The sequence below is a fragment of the Chanodichthys erythropterus genome, chromosome 18, assembly GCF_024489055.1.
Source record: "Chanodichthys erythropterus isolate Z2021 chromosome 18, ASM2448905v1, whole genome shotgun sequence".
In the NCBI taxonomy this organism is placed as follows: Eukaryota; Metazoa; Chordata; class Actinopteri; order Cypriniformes; family Xenocyprididae; genus Chanodichthys; species Chanodichthys erythropterus.
In genome coordinates, this window is record NC_090238.1 from 32,416,694 (window position 1) to 32,432,140 (window position 15,447).

Sequence of the window (15,447 nt, forward strand, 5' to 3'; positions counted from 1 at the left end):
CATTGTTTTTAATGGAATAGAATAAAATAGTTTACTGCCATTGCACATGGTACATGGTACATCCACATATAAACATGTATAGAGACAAATATAGACAAGAACAAAGTAAAAAAGTATAGTCAATAAGAAAAATATGTATATATGTAAACATATAAAAGTTTTCCAGTTTTTTTATTAGAAATCAGCTCCTTGATGGCACATGGGTAGAAACTGTTCAGGAGTCCGGAAGTGCGTGTCCCAAGAGACTGATAACATTTCCGGATGGCAGCTGAGTGAAGAGATGATTTCCAGGGTGAAAGAAATCCTTTATTATTTTTCTGGTACACCATAGGCATCTGGTTCTGTAAATGCGCTCAAGTGAAGGGAACTGATTCTCTGTGCCGAGCTGATGACTCACTGCTACAGTACATCCAGCATACCACATCAACATGACGCAAGTTAGTACACTTTCAACAGAGCAGTGGTAGAAGGACACAAGCAGCTGCTGGGACAGTTTGATTTTCCCCAGTGGCCTTGGAAAGTACCGTACAGTCGCTGGTGTGCCTTCTTCAACAGGGAAAGTGTGGAAACAAGTATGTTAACTTAGCATGTTTTCTAATTTTCTAATACTATTTTGACACATGTATATTAATCTGTACATTCTGTTAGTCACTGACTTGCATGAAGTAGAGAAAAACTATATTTATTGGAAAGAAGAAAATCACAAAGTTCAGGGTATTTTCCATGTAGGGCATTTAGGGCAGTTGTCGCCTCATGGTTAGAGGGTCTGACTTGTAAACCGAAGGTTGCGGGTTCAAGTCTCAGTACCGGCAGGAAATGTAGGTGGGGTGAGTGAATGAACAGCGCTGTCTTCCACTTTCATTACCCACAACTGAGGTGCCCTTGAGTAAGGCACCTATAACCCCAATCACTCCTTGGGCGCCGCTTCAAAAAAATGACTGCCCACTAAACATTTTTAAAATTGTATTCAATATTTTAATCACTATTCTGTAATTTTTCATCATCAGTCATTTCATTGTCAGTAATTTCACAGTATGTAATTGACACGCTCCAGGTGTGTGTTCAATACTCACTGCTGTGTGTGTGCACTTGATGGGTGAAATGCACAGCACAAATTCTGAGTATAAGACACCACACTTGGCAACGTCACTTCACTAAAAAAGAGTTCTCTGGTTTTCCTCAAGAGGATTACATAGTAGCCTAGTTATTTGAAGCATTTGAGGTCTCAAGAACTAGGACAGTGCCTCTGTTTCAACTCCCTTCGAGACTTTCTGTGTCTGCTGTCCAGGAAACTGCTGAGGAGAGTCTACATATGTTGTGGAGCTGGCTCTGTTGTGCTATCTGTTCACTGAAAGTCTGACAAATGTAATACCACATAGGATATAGCATAAAACAAAGTCTACTGATAAAATTTTGCAGACAGTCTAAAGACAAAAGAGATAAAAAAAGGACCCTTCATCTCTCGGGCTTGGTTCTTCCATTGTTATGGCCTAAGCTTGATGGCACCTTCCAATTACCAAATTTTAGTTTGTTTAATAACTCACTCTCTTTCAATGAAATAGTAATTTCTATGTTTTCTCAACAAGTTGAGAAAAACTTGATATTTATAAGAAAGAAGAAAATCACAAAGTTAAAAACAAGAAAGTTCAGGTTATAAATTATCCCATTGCCAACTCATTTCCTGTTTAGAATGGTGGCCCACAGGGAGTTGTAAAGGCAGGTGTAATACTTTATACATTATCTAATAATTTCATATGTAACTCAATGTCTCAGTTGGTTCATCATCAAGTTTAAGTAAAAGCACTGGTCTGGAGTAAATATTAGAGCTGTAAATCAATGCTACTCTGTTTATTTAAAACAGTTCTCTTCCTTTTTAATCCTTTTAAATCAATACAAACTTTTAGCTTTGTGATCATATACAATTTTGCAAATTGACAAACATTTCAATGAATTACAAAACAATTCAAATAAATTCGATTTGAAGGAAAACATCCTCACCTAGCGGTGAATATGTGCAGTTCAATACGGACAAACAAACCACTACTCTAGGGGTATCGGGATATACCGGTATTCACGATAATTAAAAAAAAAAAAAAAGTAATGTCGTTATCGTGTTAATTATGGGTTCCACAATATACCAGTAGCCTATTAGCGATAACCGTAATATTTAAAATGGTAGTTTTAACCCAGTTGACTAAACGCCACTTAAAATGAGTGTCCGCAAGATGATTTAAAAATCTTGACGTTTTCAGAGATAGAAGAGATATTATGATTACTATTTTGTTATGAATTTCGAACTCAGCAGAATGTGTTTATTTAGTGCTTGTCTAAACTAGTGATGCTGAAGTGTGTGAGACCTGATGTTCAGTACGAAACTTTATTTAATTGTATTAAATATTTTAATCACTATTCTGTAATTTTTCATTGTCAGTAGTATGTAATTAACATGTAATTTATGCTTAATTAATATCACAGACTATAGAGAATAACACAATACACGTCACTCGTATTGTTTTGAATGGGAGAAAGTGCAAAGCGCAATTTGGGGGAATAATGATGCATTCCAGGCAGGTTTTTGAGCCCGTAAGTCACGACTTCAAATCACGACTCGCGACTTTGTAGAGTTCAAGGCAAGTCACGCCAAACTGCGTAAAAGTGTAAACAAACCAACATGGCGGACCATACTATGCTCATTAAAAATTATTTCTATCACAGGTGCTTACTACTTGCTTATTTGAGGGAAACAGAGGAGGAAACGGCGCATAAGGCAAGAGAAGCTGTTATACCTTTTATTTTACGTTATTTTACCGTGCACTTGCATAAACACCGCATACATAGGGGGTGCCATTGTTGTTTCGCAGGCTATGTGACATCAGAACCTGTAACTGGGAGTAGCCTACATCGATCTAGTACGAGTTCACAGGTGGGAAGTCACGAGTTTGACTGCTGTTCCAGTGCACTTTCACGGGTAGAAGGTTGGAAAAACACGGGTTAGGGGTTGCCTGGAACAAGGCATAAGTCCCGCAAATAAGAGCCAATCACCGATTGGTAAAGTAATCGCGTCACTGCTCCGGTTCCTATCCGCTTGTTAAGTCGTGACGTAAGGAACGCTGTTTCCGGGTCCAAGCCTCGACTCATTTCACTTGAGAATGCCATCGACGGCCGTTTATGAGCGCTATTCATTCATATTAAACATCAATCATTTAAAAAAGTTAAACATTTTAAATACTTACAGTCTACACAACAGTCTCCGTGCTCACAGCATCACAGACATTAATATTTTAACGATTTATAAAAGATGAATCATTGTCTGGCCATCTGGAATTTTGGTATGGAGATAAAGGATATGATTATAATTTTTTTGTAGAATTACTCCACATCATGTGTGTATAATAGCACCATTTGTTGTTTTCTTATGGTATGAAATAGTGCGTTAGGACCCGGAAGCGCTGCCGCGTGACGTCAGACTTAACAACCGGATAGAAACAGTAAGATGTTTAGGAATGCGCATGCGCATTAGCTTGATCCAGCCTAAAAAAATACAATTTTTTTTTTTCATGATTTGGGGTTTTAGAAACAAAATTTATGAGACAGTTGTTGTCAGATTTCATTGGTGATTTCAAATATGATTTTTTTTTTAATCGAAAGCTTGGCAAACCCATTCAAAGAGATAGGAGCCGTGAATGCACGAGAGGCGTTTCAAAGATGGCCGCCGAGTGAAATGACTGATTAAATATTTAACATTGTTAAATTTATTTAAGGAATGTACCACGCATTCATTCATTCAACTGTTTTAAAAGCCATAAGTCATTTCATTTAAAAATGTAAACTCAACAGGTAAGACAAACACTGTTAATGAGAAGACTAGTCCAGCTGCAGTGAGGGGCTACTGGGTTAGTGGGGAAATATATTTATTTATTATTCAGAAACTTTCAGCAGAGAACATGATTCGATGTTTTAATCAATTGACAGCCATAACATGTAGAAATAATCTTAATCTGCGTTCCCATGAGTAATGTAGGTGCGCTCATACCAGAAACTCCCCGAGTAATAACCCACAATACCACCGATGCCACTCACCCCATTTCGCTGCCAAATCCGCGGTTTCACTTCGAACTGGGCTAGCACTGTTGATGCGTTTTTTTAGTCCCCGTGTTGAAGCGGAAATCCCCCCTCCCCCTGCTCCGTTTACGCAATAATTTAACATATTTACACTCTGTTACACCCACTCTCTCAACGGGATTTTTTTTGATGCGAAGAGTAAACTTCAACCTGTACAACTGAATCGCAACACCATCACTAACTCATCAGAACTCTGGAGCATCTTGAGAGTAAGTTCACAGATACACATACACTACAGTAACTGAAAGAGGCACAGAATATAGTTTGTAGACAACTCTCACTTACTTTTTTTTTAAATGATGATGTGCTTGATAGCTTATTTGGTTTGACTTATCCTTTGTGCTGTGTTGAAAATCCTTTACCTAACTGATCTGAGCTTATGCTCCTGTTTTTGTTAAAGGTGAATAAGTGTTAGTGAACTTTTTCTCTCTGAAACTGAAGTGCATAAACTCAGATTAGTGATGCCTTCGATCAATTATTTCTAAAAAGAAATACAAAACCTGTGATAATTGAAAGAAAACAAGTTGATAAAAAGATTGAACCCAATATCTGGCAATAATAAAGCATAACAACAGATTCATAAGCAATTTTTTGACACATAAGTGTAAGAAGGTTGGTAAAAGTATGACAATTAAAAATGGTTCTCTTTTATATATTGTTTATAATTGTCATATGGTCACGTGAAATTTAGGGTTGTTTTATTTCCATGTAAAGCTCTATATGTGGCAATCTTGTATCATCTTAAATTTGAATTATGCCAGCAGAATCCCAATCCCGCAGGATGGCAGAAATGTCAATGGATGAGATCACAAATAAAGCCAACCGTATAACAGATGAGGTAGGTTTGTCCTCTGATACCATGAGGATGTTAAAGAAGATAATGATCCTTCTTGTTCCTTTATTAGATGCTGTTTCTGTTCCTGTAAAATTCCCAGCTCATATGAAAGCAGCGTTTTATTTCTCTAAACTTGAGATAAAACTCCTTTTTTCTTTTGTTCTCACTTGTTTAGTCCTTGTCATTTTCCAGGTCAAATGTGGTTTAATGAGAACGAAACTAGTTTTGGACAACCCCAGTTTATCAGAACAGTACTGATAAAATGTTTTTATCATAATAGATGTATTATTATATTACAGTAATGTTTGACTAAGTTTCTTTGTATTTGTTTGTCAGTCAGTTGATAGCTGTAGACGAATGTTACAAACAACACAGGAGGTAAGTCGTCTTATTTCAACCAGTTAAACCAACGACACATGGATGCTCCTTAAAAACATGTCCCAAATATCTTATACTGCCATTTGAAATGTAAAAATGCTCAGAACTATCGCAATTTGCTCATTGCTTTAAGTTGAACTTGAAGCTTGTGTGTATTTGCAGAGTTTGGACGTTGGTGGCAAAACACTAACTATGTTGGATGAGCAGGGAGGTGAGTCTGTTATTAATACATCTGATTCCAGATGTCTACTTCAATATCCCACAATTTTGGAGGCCTTTTCACACATTAAAGCATTTCTGTAGATTCTTACAGATGTCGTTTAGAGTACACCTTATAATAATTAGCCATGAAATGTTAAGGTGCGATCACATTTGCCATTGCTTGACGAATTTTCAAATTCAAAATCCAGTCATTTCTGAGCAATCGGGATTTTCGTGTGAAGGTTTAAAATTCCCCACATACATTCCGCACTGGGATCAGGTTGATCATGTGAACTTTCTGCATTGACCAACAGAAAGTTGCTTGGTTTGAAAGTGATCTCTGTGTGAGCCATGTTTCATGCATCACTATACTGTTGACAATGGACAACAGAACGGTGATGACCGCACCTGTATTCTCTTTCTCTCTATCTCAGAAAAACTAAGGCATGTGAATCAGGAAATGGACCAGATTGAGCAGGACATGAAAAAGGCTCGAAAAAACCTGAATGAACTGTCCAAATGGTGCGGCCTGTGTCTGTGGCCATCTAACAGGTTGGTTAGAGCATATATCTTATTAATTGACAATGATTTTTAAATGTGAATTAGAAGTGAATATTCGCATCCCGTTACTCGCTCTAGATTACTCGCCAGATTACTTGTTTTTTGCGTCACTCGCACGAATAAAAACAGTCGTGTCTTCACGCACATCAACAACAACAAAATTTCTTTCTGCCATTTTTTCCATCATCAACCATGTTGGAAATAATTACTATTTCTGCTCCGTACCTGTTGTGGAAGTCCCAAATACACCAGAAAGCCAAACGCCGTCATCCAGAGCACAACTCACAACACAACACAACTCAGTGAATTTCACCGTCTTCTCCAGGAACTGCACCACATCCAGCACTACTTGAGCATGACGGGTGTCCAATTTGATAAACTGCTTGCTTGGGTCGCCACAATAATGCACTTCTCCATTTTCTGATACGACCAGACCGGACGTGTCAATAAGCTCTTCACTGATTGACTTGCACGACAATGTATCATGTGAATTTCCCGCTCAAATTAAAATTTTTCAACTTGAGCAGAACACGCAATTGAGGCGAATATTGTGCGTATGTGGCAATCACGCCCAATTCGCGTCATTCGCATCACCTGGCGTGAATTTGACTATACGCATCTATGCATTGACTGTAATCTACTCACACAAATAAATAAATTCGCTTTTGGTGTGCACACACCATTAGACTAGATTTCTTGTCGGAATACAACATAATTGATAAGTAAGTTAATATTGGATTAAAGGCTACATCAGTGGTTTTCAACCAGGGGGCCGGGCCTCATAGGGGCCTCAGGATGGCTTAAAATGATTTTGAGACAAAACAAGCATAAATTAAAGGTACACTTTGTAACTTTTGGCACTATAGCGGTTAATAAACAAAACTGCATGCGTCTTGTGGAAGAACATTGTAGCAGGAGCTACTGCTCTCTGTTTAAGGCAGTTGTGGCTTAATGGCTAGAGAGCCAGACTGGTAACCCAAAGGTTGCGGGTTCGATTCTCAATACCGGCAGGAAACGACTGAGGTTGAGCAAGTTTACCATTGGGAATTTCATTTGTGTCGCGCTGCATCCAGTGTAGACATCATCACTGATTATAATGGCTTCTATTTGCTTTTGTCACGTTGGTCTGCTAGCTTTGAACCTGTCCTCCGTCTTGTATAAACTAAATTGGCACTATTAGTTTTTTGGTTTTCACGTCAGTGCTTGTTATTTGATTTATTTCTTTTGATCTAAATGGCTTCTCTTTCAGATTGAAGTCCACCAAGACTGACAGGAGGTATAAGCAGAGTAAGAAACCAAAGGAAAGCAAGCAGAATGTGGTATCCAGCCAACAGCCTGCCATCCTCAATGCGCAGGCTGTTTCTGCTGGGTCAGCGGCCCCCTCCGGCCCTTACATCAAGAGGTGAGATATATAGGGATTTGTGTTATGAATTGCCATATTTTATATATGGACACACATGTGTATCTAATAGATGTGTACAGGTCTTAGCTGGAAAATTCAAGTGGTTTACTTTTTGTAAGAATAACAAATGATGAACGAGAAGATGAGATGGAAAAGAATCTGGAGGAGGTGGGCAAGAACATTGATACTCTAAAGAACATGGCACTGGAACTAGGTGGCAAGATCAGCCAACAGAACCAAGATCTTGATGACATGAGTAAAAAGGTAAATTTACTCTTATTAAATCCAGAGGTGATTCGAGTGCATTTCTATCACTAGAGATTTAGATCTAGCTGGCAACTTTTATTTTCCATACTTAAGTTTAGTTTATCTTAATTAATTTAACAAATAGGGGACAGCGGGGTAAGTTGTCACACTCTTCATAACTCCAAAACTAGAGGCTCTATCTCAAAAATCAAATAGCCACTTTGTGTAACTTCTTCTTCAATATTCAACTTCCTGTTCGCATGTGGTCAAGATCGCTCTAATCTGAGGTTAGCACAATTTTCTTATTTTTTGGCTTAAAAAGTAAAAAAATTGCACTTTAAATTTTATGCAATACAACTTTGTTAGGTATGAATGTTAAAAATGATTATTTTGCACAACATAGAGGAGACAATAACGTGTCTTTTAATACTTTAGCTGACGTGCTATGAGCAAACCCTGAGATTTAGCCAACATTAGCACACATGTCAGTGTGGGGCAAGTTGTCTCAATGACTTTGGGGCAAGTCGTCACATGTGACAACTTGCCCCAGTACAAATAAACACATAGAACATGCTCAAAAAAGAGGTTCAACGTGTTAAGTCAGTTATGTTCAGAGGTTAAACATGTTAAGTTAAGCGAGTTATCTGCACAAGTGCACATTCTCTATTCAACAGTCTACATTATCTCTGTAATGAGATAAGATATGAAAGTGTAATGAATACAACATATATGCCCAAGACTTCCTTCTTTCATTTGGTATGACATTTATACCATTGTGATGTATGGTGCTCAGTAAATGTTAGACAGTGTGAAAAGTGTGACAACTTACCCCGTTCTCCCCTACAGTTAAAAAAAAAAAAAAAAAATGGTAGGAATTAGAATTCAGAAAAGCTTTGAGAGCTCAGTGGAGGAAAAATATGGAACTTTACTTGTACTTGGCAAAGTAACTATTTTTTTGTTTTGTTTTGTTTTGCCAGGTTACAGATATTACACATGATGTTGTTGTTGCAGAAAAAAAAGCCAGGAAACACCAATGTATTCTATTATAACCCAGGTGGGAAAAAAAGTACACTTCTATAATGTACTTAAAGTGCTCTATTTTCACACACTTATTTTGTACTTAATATACTAAAAATTCTTCTTTAGTACTTCTTAAGATAATTTAGAAAACATTTAGAAAATATCGCAAAAGTTTTGCGCAAATCTGTTATGGACACTAACCCTAACACTTAGATGTTCTTAAAATTATCTTAAGTATTTTTTTAGTATATTAAGTACGAAATTAGTGCGCGAAAATCGAGCACTTTAAGTACATTTTATAAGAGTTCTTTTTTTTTCACCTGGGAAATCTACCAGTGAAAACGACTTCTCTAATCATTTAGTCAGTCTCCCGTTCATCTACCTCCAGTTTTGTGTGCAGTGGACACAGCTCAAAATCCAGTCAACAACCAATGGATCGAATCAAGTCCTGCATTACATTTTTTTTTTTCTTATTCGCTAATCTGTTTCACTCAGATATACATCACAATATGGAAGAAAAGATCTGCTGCTACTTACATTTCATTGCAACTTTAACTCTTTCAGTGCCATTTGTGTCTTTGTAATCTTGTTTGTAAATAGTGGGACACAAGCTGTGCCATTAAATCATTTGCATAATAGGACTTTAAGATGATTGACCCTTTGGACAGTTTTATTAAAGTCGACATGAAAAGGAAGTTGCAATCGTCTTTTATTCCCTATTAGTGTATCCAAGTTCGGTGTGACTTACTTTTGTTCATTGGGAATTGACTGGATCATTGGATGGTTGCGGTTTGCTATTGCTGTGATCTCATGTGACAGGTTGTCCCGCCCTCGCTCCAGTAAACACATCATCAGAGAAGAGATGCCGTTGCAAGAGGAAGGGGAAGTTATTTCGTAATCCCTTATGTTGTTCTTTGTATGTCCTCTGGACTTAGTGTCAAAATTACCAGCAGAGGTTGCTGTTAGACTAGTTTGAAATCTAACCACAAAAAGTGCTTCTTAAGATGGAGGCCTCAAGAAGTTTACTCGTGTAGGAAATTGATTGAATATTGTGTACTTAAAATGTATTTAGACTGTTTCCCCTGCAGTTTATACATGATATGAGTTCTAACACCTATTTTTTATCACTTGTGTTTTTCTCATCACATTAGGGTTTTTTTTCTTCCTTTAGTTAGTTATGTTCTGCAGTGGTGTTATTCGGCCTACCACATTATTTTCTGTGGCTGAGTGCAGCAGAGCTTGCTTCTGTCTTGACAGTTAGGTCTATATCAAGCAGTCCGACGCATGCTATAGCTCTTTTGGACTCCTTTTCTTTATTTGACTCCTTTTCTTCATTTCAGGATACCTGTGACAGGAAACTAATACAAACACTTTTAACTTTTCAGAAGTAAATCTAGACTGCATTCTTAAATGAAGTGAAATTCAGACCAACAACACAACTGTGATATTTTTTATACAATAGTCCAATAAAAAAGATGACCCTTCCCTGGGAGAAACCTGTATGTGCAAAGGCATTATGTATAATATTAGTATGCCTTTGTATGGAGTATGTATGGAGTGCATAACATGGAGTTTACCACAAAAAGAAGTGTTTTTATAAAAGAAGTCACGGATGATTTTGCGACGGGTAGTATTTGGTTTATAGCTCTACTCATTCATTCCTTTGGTCATAAAGCAATTCAGTGACATCAAAATCAAATTGTGATCAATCTTTTGAAGTAATGTGAAAGTCTTTTAACCAGGAGGCCGGGCCCCACTAGGGGGCCTCAACAAACTTTCAAGAGGCCCTCAAGATTACTTATGATTTAAAATAAGACAAAACAAGCGTTAAATTAACTAAAATTCCACATGTAAGCTGATATCATATTTGTTATTTTAATTTATGCAGCCAACAACTGTCATTTTTAATGTAAAACCAAAACCTTATTATATATAGGGAATTTAAAGTTATTTCTAGACCTGGAAAAGTACATTTTTTAAAAAATCATAACAACAACTAGAAAAGTAGTGTAATTTTATTGATAATAAAAAGTGTAAATCCTGAAGGACATTCAGTATTATTGTATTCAAATATTTTAATCTGTTGCTACTCTTATTTTCTGTAAATATACACTACCGTTCAAAAGTTTGGGATCGGTAAGATTTTTAATGTCTTTAAAAGAAGTTCTGCTCACCAACGCTGCATTTATTTAATTAAAAATAAAAAATAAACGTAATATTGTGAAATATTATTACAATTTAAAATAATTGTTTTCTATTTGAATATATTTTACAAAGTAATTTATTCCTGTGATCAAAGCTGAATCATTGCATCATTACTCCAGTCTTCAGTGTCACATGATCCTTCAGAAATCATTCTAATATGCTGATTTACTGCTTAATAAACATTTAATGTGTACAATTGTACAAAATATTTGTGTACAATATTTTTTTCAGAATTCTTTGATAAAAAGAAAGTTCAAAAGAACAGTGTTTATTTGAAATCTAATCTTTTGTAACATTATAAATGTCTTTACTGTCACTTTTGATTGATTTAATGCATCCTTGCTGAATAAAATATTAATTACTTTAAATTCTTCTCAAAAAAATAAAAATCCTTACTGACCCCAAACTTTTGAACAGTAGTGTATAATGCTACAGAAGCTTTGAATTTCAGATAAATGCTGTTCTTTTGAACTTTCTATTCATCAAGGAATCTTGAAAAAAAAAGTATACAACTGTTTTTAACATTGAAAATAATCATAAATGTTTCTTGAGCAGCAAATCATCATACTAGAATGATTTCTGAAGGATCATGTGACACTGAAGACTGGAGAAATGATGCTGAAAATTCAGCTTTGCCATCAAAAGAATAAATTACATTTTAAAATATATTCCAATAGAACACAGTTATTTTAAATTGTAATAATATTTCACAATATTACTGTTTTTACTGTATTTTTAATTAAATAAATGCAATAAATCTTGGTGAGCAGACAAAACATCTTTTAAAAATATTAAAAATCTTACCGATCCCAAACTTTTGAACACAAAAGGAAGATATTTGGAGGAATGTTTGTAACCAAACAGATCTCGACCCCCGTTAACCCTAGGGAAAAAAATACTGTGGCAGTCAATGGGGAGCGAGATCCTTTGTGTACAGCAGAACAAAGAAATTTATACAGGTTTGTAGGGTTAGTTCACCCAAAAATTAAAATTCTGTCATTAATTACTTATCCTCATGTCGTTCCACACCCGTAAGACCTTCGTTCATCTTCAGAACACAAATGAAGATATTTTTCAAAAAATCCGTTGGTTTAGTGAGGCCTGCATTGAGAGCAAGAAAATTAAGACTTTCAGGTGCCCAGAAAGCTGCTAAAGACATATTTAAAACAGTTCATGTGACTACAGTGGTTCAACCTTGTCAACCATGTCTTGTGGAACGACATGAGGGTGAGTAATTAATGACAGAATTTTCCTTTTTGGGTGAGCTAACCCTTTAAATGTATTGAACAGAATTTAAATGTTTGAATATTTCTATTTTTTATGCTGCTTTGGCTACTTGGAGCATTTGAGTCTGAGTAAGAATTACACTAAATATGTGACTGGAGAAGATATACTGTGTATATTTGTTATATTGTCATATGCAAGTTACTATTCCCAAGGCTACTTGAGTTTGTAAATTAAAATTGTTCAATAATAAAAAAGGCTGCAATGTAGACTGCTTTGGGGCTGTCATGGCCTAATGGTTAGAGAGTCAGACTAGTAACCTGAAGGTTGCGGGTTCAATCCTCAATACCGGCAGAAAATGACTGAGGTGCCCATGAGCAAGGCACATAACCCCCAATTGCTCCCGGACGCCACAGCAAAAATGGCTGCCCACTGCTCCAAGTGTGTGTGTGTTCACTACTTGGCCTACTTGGGTTACCATACTTGGCCTTCACATGTCACTTTCACTTTTCTCAATAGCAGAGCCATAGAGGCCATCTCCTCATATAATGACCTTGTCCTAAATGGCACCATAAGCCCTTGTTGTCCATACTTTCATATGTTTTCCATACTTTGACTGCACATTGCAAATTGAGGGAGCATAGCGGCCCCAAAGAGTGGCACTCATGGGCTAACTTCTTGTAATTCTGAATTGAACTGATTGAATAAACAATCACTCACTGTCTTTTTGTCACCATCAATTGGTGTGATTTTACCTGCAGAAAGAGTAACTGAAATTCTCTACCACAAATGCATAGATTGAGACCCTGTCTGGCACAGGCAAACACAAACCTAGAGCTGTTGGACTGTTACAGCAGGATGCTGCTCAGCCAATCAAATTCAAGGACATAAAATGTATAAAATACTATTTTCCAGTGTCTGCATGTAATCATACTGTATTGGGCAAACGAATGTTCCTGGACTGCTGAATTTAGAAATTCCTGTAGCTGAGCAGCTGTGTTCTTCCCCTGAATGCAGAGCTACAGTGATTTGGGAAGTTTCATGCAGTGTTACTGCTGAACTGGCAGCAGCTGTGAGAGCCGAGTGGAAACAGTGACTTAGTCTCCTGGATGTGAGGAGTGAGTCACACCCTCCCCAACCCCCCCTTCCAAGATTCCATGGTAGTCATCACTTGAGCTGAACCCAGAACAGCTTCACCATTTCAACTTCCTCCCACCCCAAAAATACACCTTTGTCTTGTTTGCACAACTCTACTCATGGGTCTTAAGTACTCTAAAGCACAATCATCAAGTGACAATCACTCACTTACCACAATGGTTTAGATATTTCACAATGGAGAGAAATAAAGAAGATCTCATCTACAAACCTGACACTTTAGGGCATTTGGGTCAAGGCGACGACAGTGTCTTTCTTCTTTGAGCTCACTCACTTGTGGAAGTCACACCTCGCTAACAGGAAGCATCTGCTGTCAAGCTGACAGGTTCACGGTACCCTTGTGATGCTCGTATAGACAAACCTAGACAACTATACAAATTGATTTGCCATGCAAAACATCAGACTTCAACAGTTTGCTTAACATTCACTTTAATATATTTTCTTGGTATACAATTTGTAGGTCTCAACTTATATTTTCTCATAGTATTATCTTGGTGCATTAACCTGCAAATTCTTCATGCTCTTCAAAGATTCGAAACCTCTTGAAATTACAGTCAACTGCTTGCTAATGCAAACAGAAAACTAATCGTTTAAAAGTGCATTACGCTTGGCAGCATCACAAATATGCTCCCCCTCCTGATGGCTCTTGAACAGGCGGTGCAATGTAGATGATCTCCATCAATTTGCCTTGAGGACGCTCTTTGCAAATATTATGGATCCAATGATTAGGAGCATCGAAGAGGGTGGGGTGGATCTGGTATGCCATTCGCTCCCAATGGTAAAACTAACCATATGTTGGACTGCAGAACTTGTGGAACTTCTTATGGGGTTCCTGAGCATCTGGAGTTGTTTAACTTCAGACACTTTCAGACTCTAGGGGGGAGGAGGAGGGAGGGAGGGCTCTGTTTCTGGGGTAAACACATCTGCGGACATAGTTTATGCTGCGTTCACTATGAAAGCGAGACGGCGATGAGGAGAAGCAGAGTGTGTTAATGTTTGAGGTTTATTTAGAGATCATCTGTGTGTGAGAGCATAGGGGGGTGGTAAGGGGTTGGCTGACCACCCTGGACAGCCCCTTCCTGACTACATCGCTGACAGGAAGTTTAGAAAGAAAAAGAAAAAAGGGGACGTGCATTTTTTCTATTTCTTCTTCTTAGTTTTTCTGAATTTTAATGATTTTTGCCTTCCCTCATTTGCAAAAGGAATACATAATTTGGAAAACTCACCAAAAAGAACGCCACAAAGTGAAAGAGTGAAGTAAGAATATGAAGGACAGCTTTGCAGTACATTGGGTCATTTTTTGAGGGATTATTTGTGACGCCAAAGGAAGAATGTTGAGTGTGAAGACTGAATGATGAAAACAGCTGTTGGGACTCAGAACACGGAGCATCCTGAGAGTAAGTATAGCTAGATATGCAAACATTCATTAAGTATATACATACAGCACAGTAGCTGTCTTAGTGTTTTTGACTATTTGCTCACACTGAGCAGAAAAGTTATTTGTTAAGTCCTGAAGTTATGCTCACTTTTTTTGGAACACGTAAGGATGAATGAAAACCGCAGGAACGCTCGAACAACTGGAAGTCTTGACTTTTATACTTATTTAAAAGATAAATCAATATTAGTGAATTTCCAAACACTTCATATATTATGAATTCTTTATTTAAAACCCCATTTTAATAGGTCACTAATCTAAATATGTGGGAGGGATGAGGATATGTCGCCAACATCCAGATCTGTAATAGTTTTACATGTTATAAAAGGTTACTAATATAAGTCATGCTAGCTTACCAACAACTTATGTGCATTTTTAAGATATTATTGTATAAGAAATAATGTAACAAGCCAAGTAAACACCTATGGTGTTTGTTTCTATGTCTTGGGCATTGTCTCTATACCCAATGTCTCGTGAAACTGGGTTCTTGTTTTATTTAATAGATCTTTTTATTGTGTTTTGCTATAATTAGGCATTGATGAAAAGGCCAAAGAAATCAACTACTTCCAGACAAATACAGCAATGTTTAGTGACTTACTTCATGAGTTCTCGTGTTCAGTTTGTAAGCGATAAATATTGATAGGCTTGGCTTGCTGTCTGCAA

General features: G+C 37.1%; 2 protein-coding genes across 5 annotated transcripts in view; both read left to right on the plus strand.

Annotated features, from left to right (window-relative positions):
- On the plus strand, nt 1-14,680 carry LOC137007175 (synaptosomal-associated protein 23-like). Of its 4 annotated transcripts, XM_067368531.1 has the most exons (10): nt 1-572; nt 4,260-4,331; nt 4,884-4,960; nt 5,294-5,335; nt 5,498-5,546; nt 5,971-6,088; nt 7,347-7,499; nt 7,619-7,763; nt 8,723-8,799; nt 14,552-14,680. In XM_067368531.1, the coding sequence occupies exons 3-9, from the start codon at nt 4,904-4,906 to the stop codon at nt 8,792-8,794; spliced, it is 636 nt and encodes a 211-aa protein (XP_067224632.1). In that variant the 5' UTR covers nt 1-572; nt 4,260-4,331; nt 4,884-4,903; the 3' UTR covers nt 8,795-8,799; nt 14,552-14,680. The 4 variants fall into 4 exon arrangements, with proteins under 4 accessions (XP_067224632.1, XP_067224633.1, XP_067224634.1 ...); XM_067368532.1 differs by having other exon boundaries at nt 1-4,331; nt 4,887-4,960; XM_067368533.1 differs by lacking the exon at nt 4,260-4,331.
- rin3 (Ras and Rab interactor 3) overlaps nt 14,291-15,447 on the plus strand; it is a 19,534-nt gene continuing 18,377 nt past the window's right edge. Inside the window, exon 1 of the mRNA XM_067368528.1 lies at nt 14,291-14,746. The gene's annotated coding sequence lies outside the window, so the exon portion shown is untranslated. The remainder of the gene's footprint in view (nt 14,747-15,447) is intronic.

Bases quoted from the DNA above. Each gene is read 5' to 3' on its own strand.
- LOC137007175 (XM_067368529.1), top strand. From the start codon at position 4,877: ATGCCAGCAGAATCCCAATCCCGCAGGATGGCAGAAATGTCAATGGAT. The intron at 6,089-7,346 runs GTTGGTTAGAGC...CTTCTCTTTCAG, and splicing joins TGTCTGTGGCCATCTAACAG to ATTGAAGTCCACCAAGACTG. The intron at 7,500-7,618 runs GTGAGATATATA...ACTTTTTGTAAG, and splicing joins TCCGGCCCTTACATCAAGAG to AATAACAAATGATGAACGAG.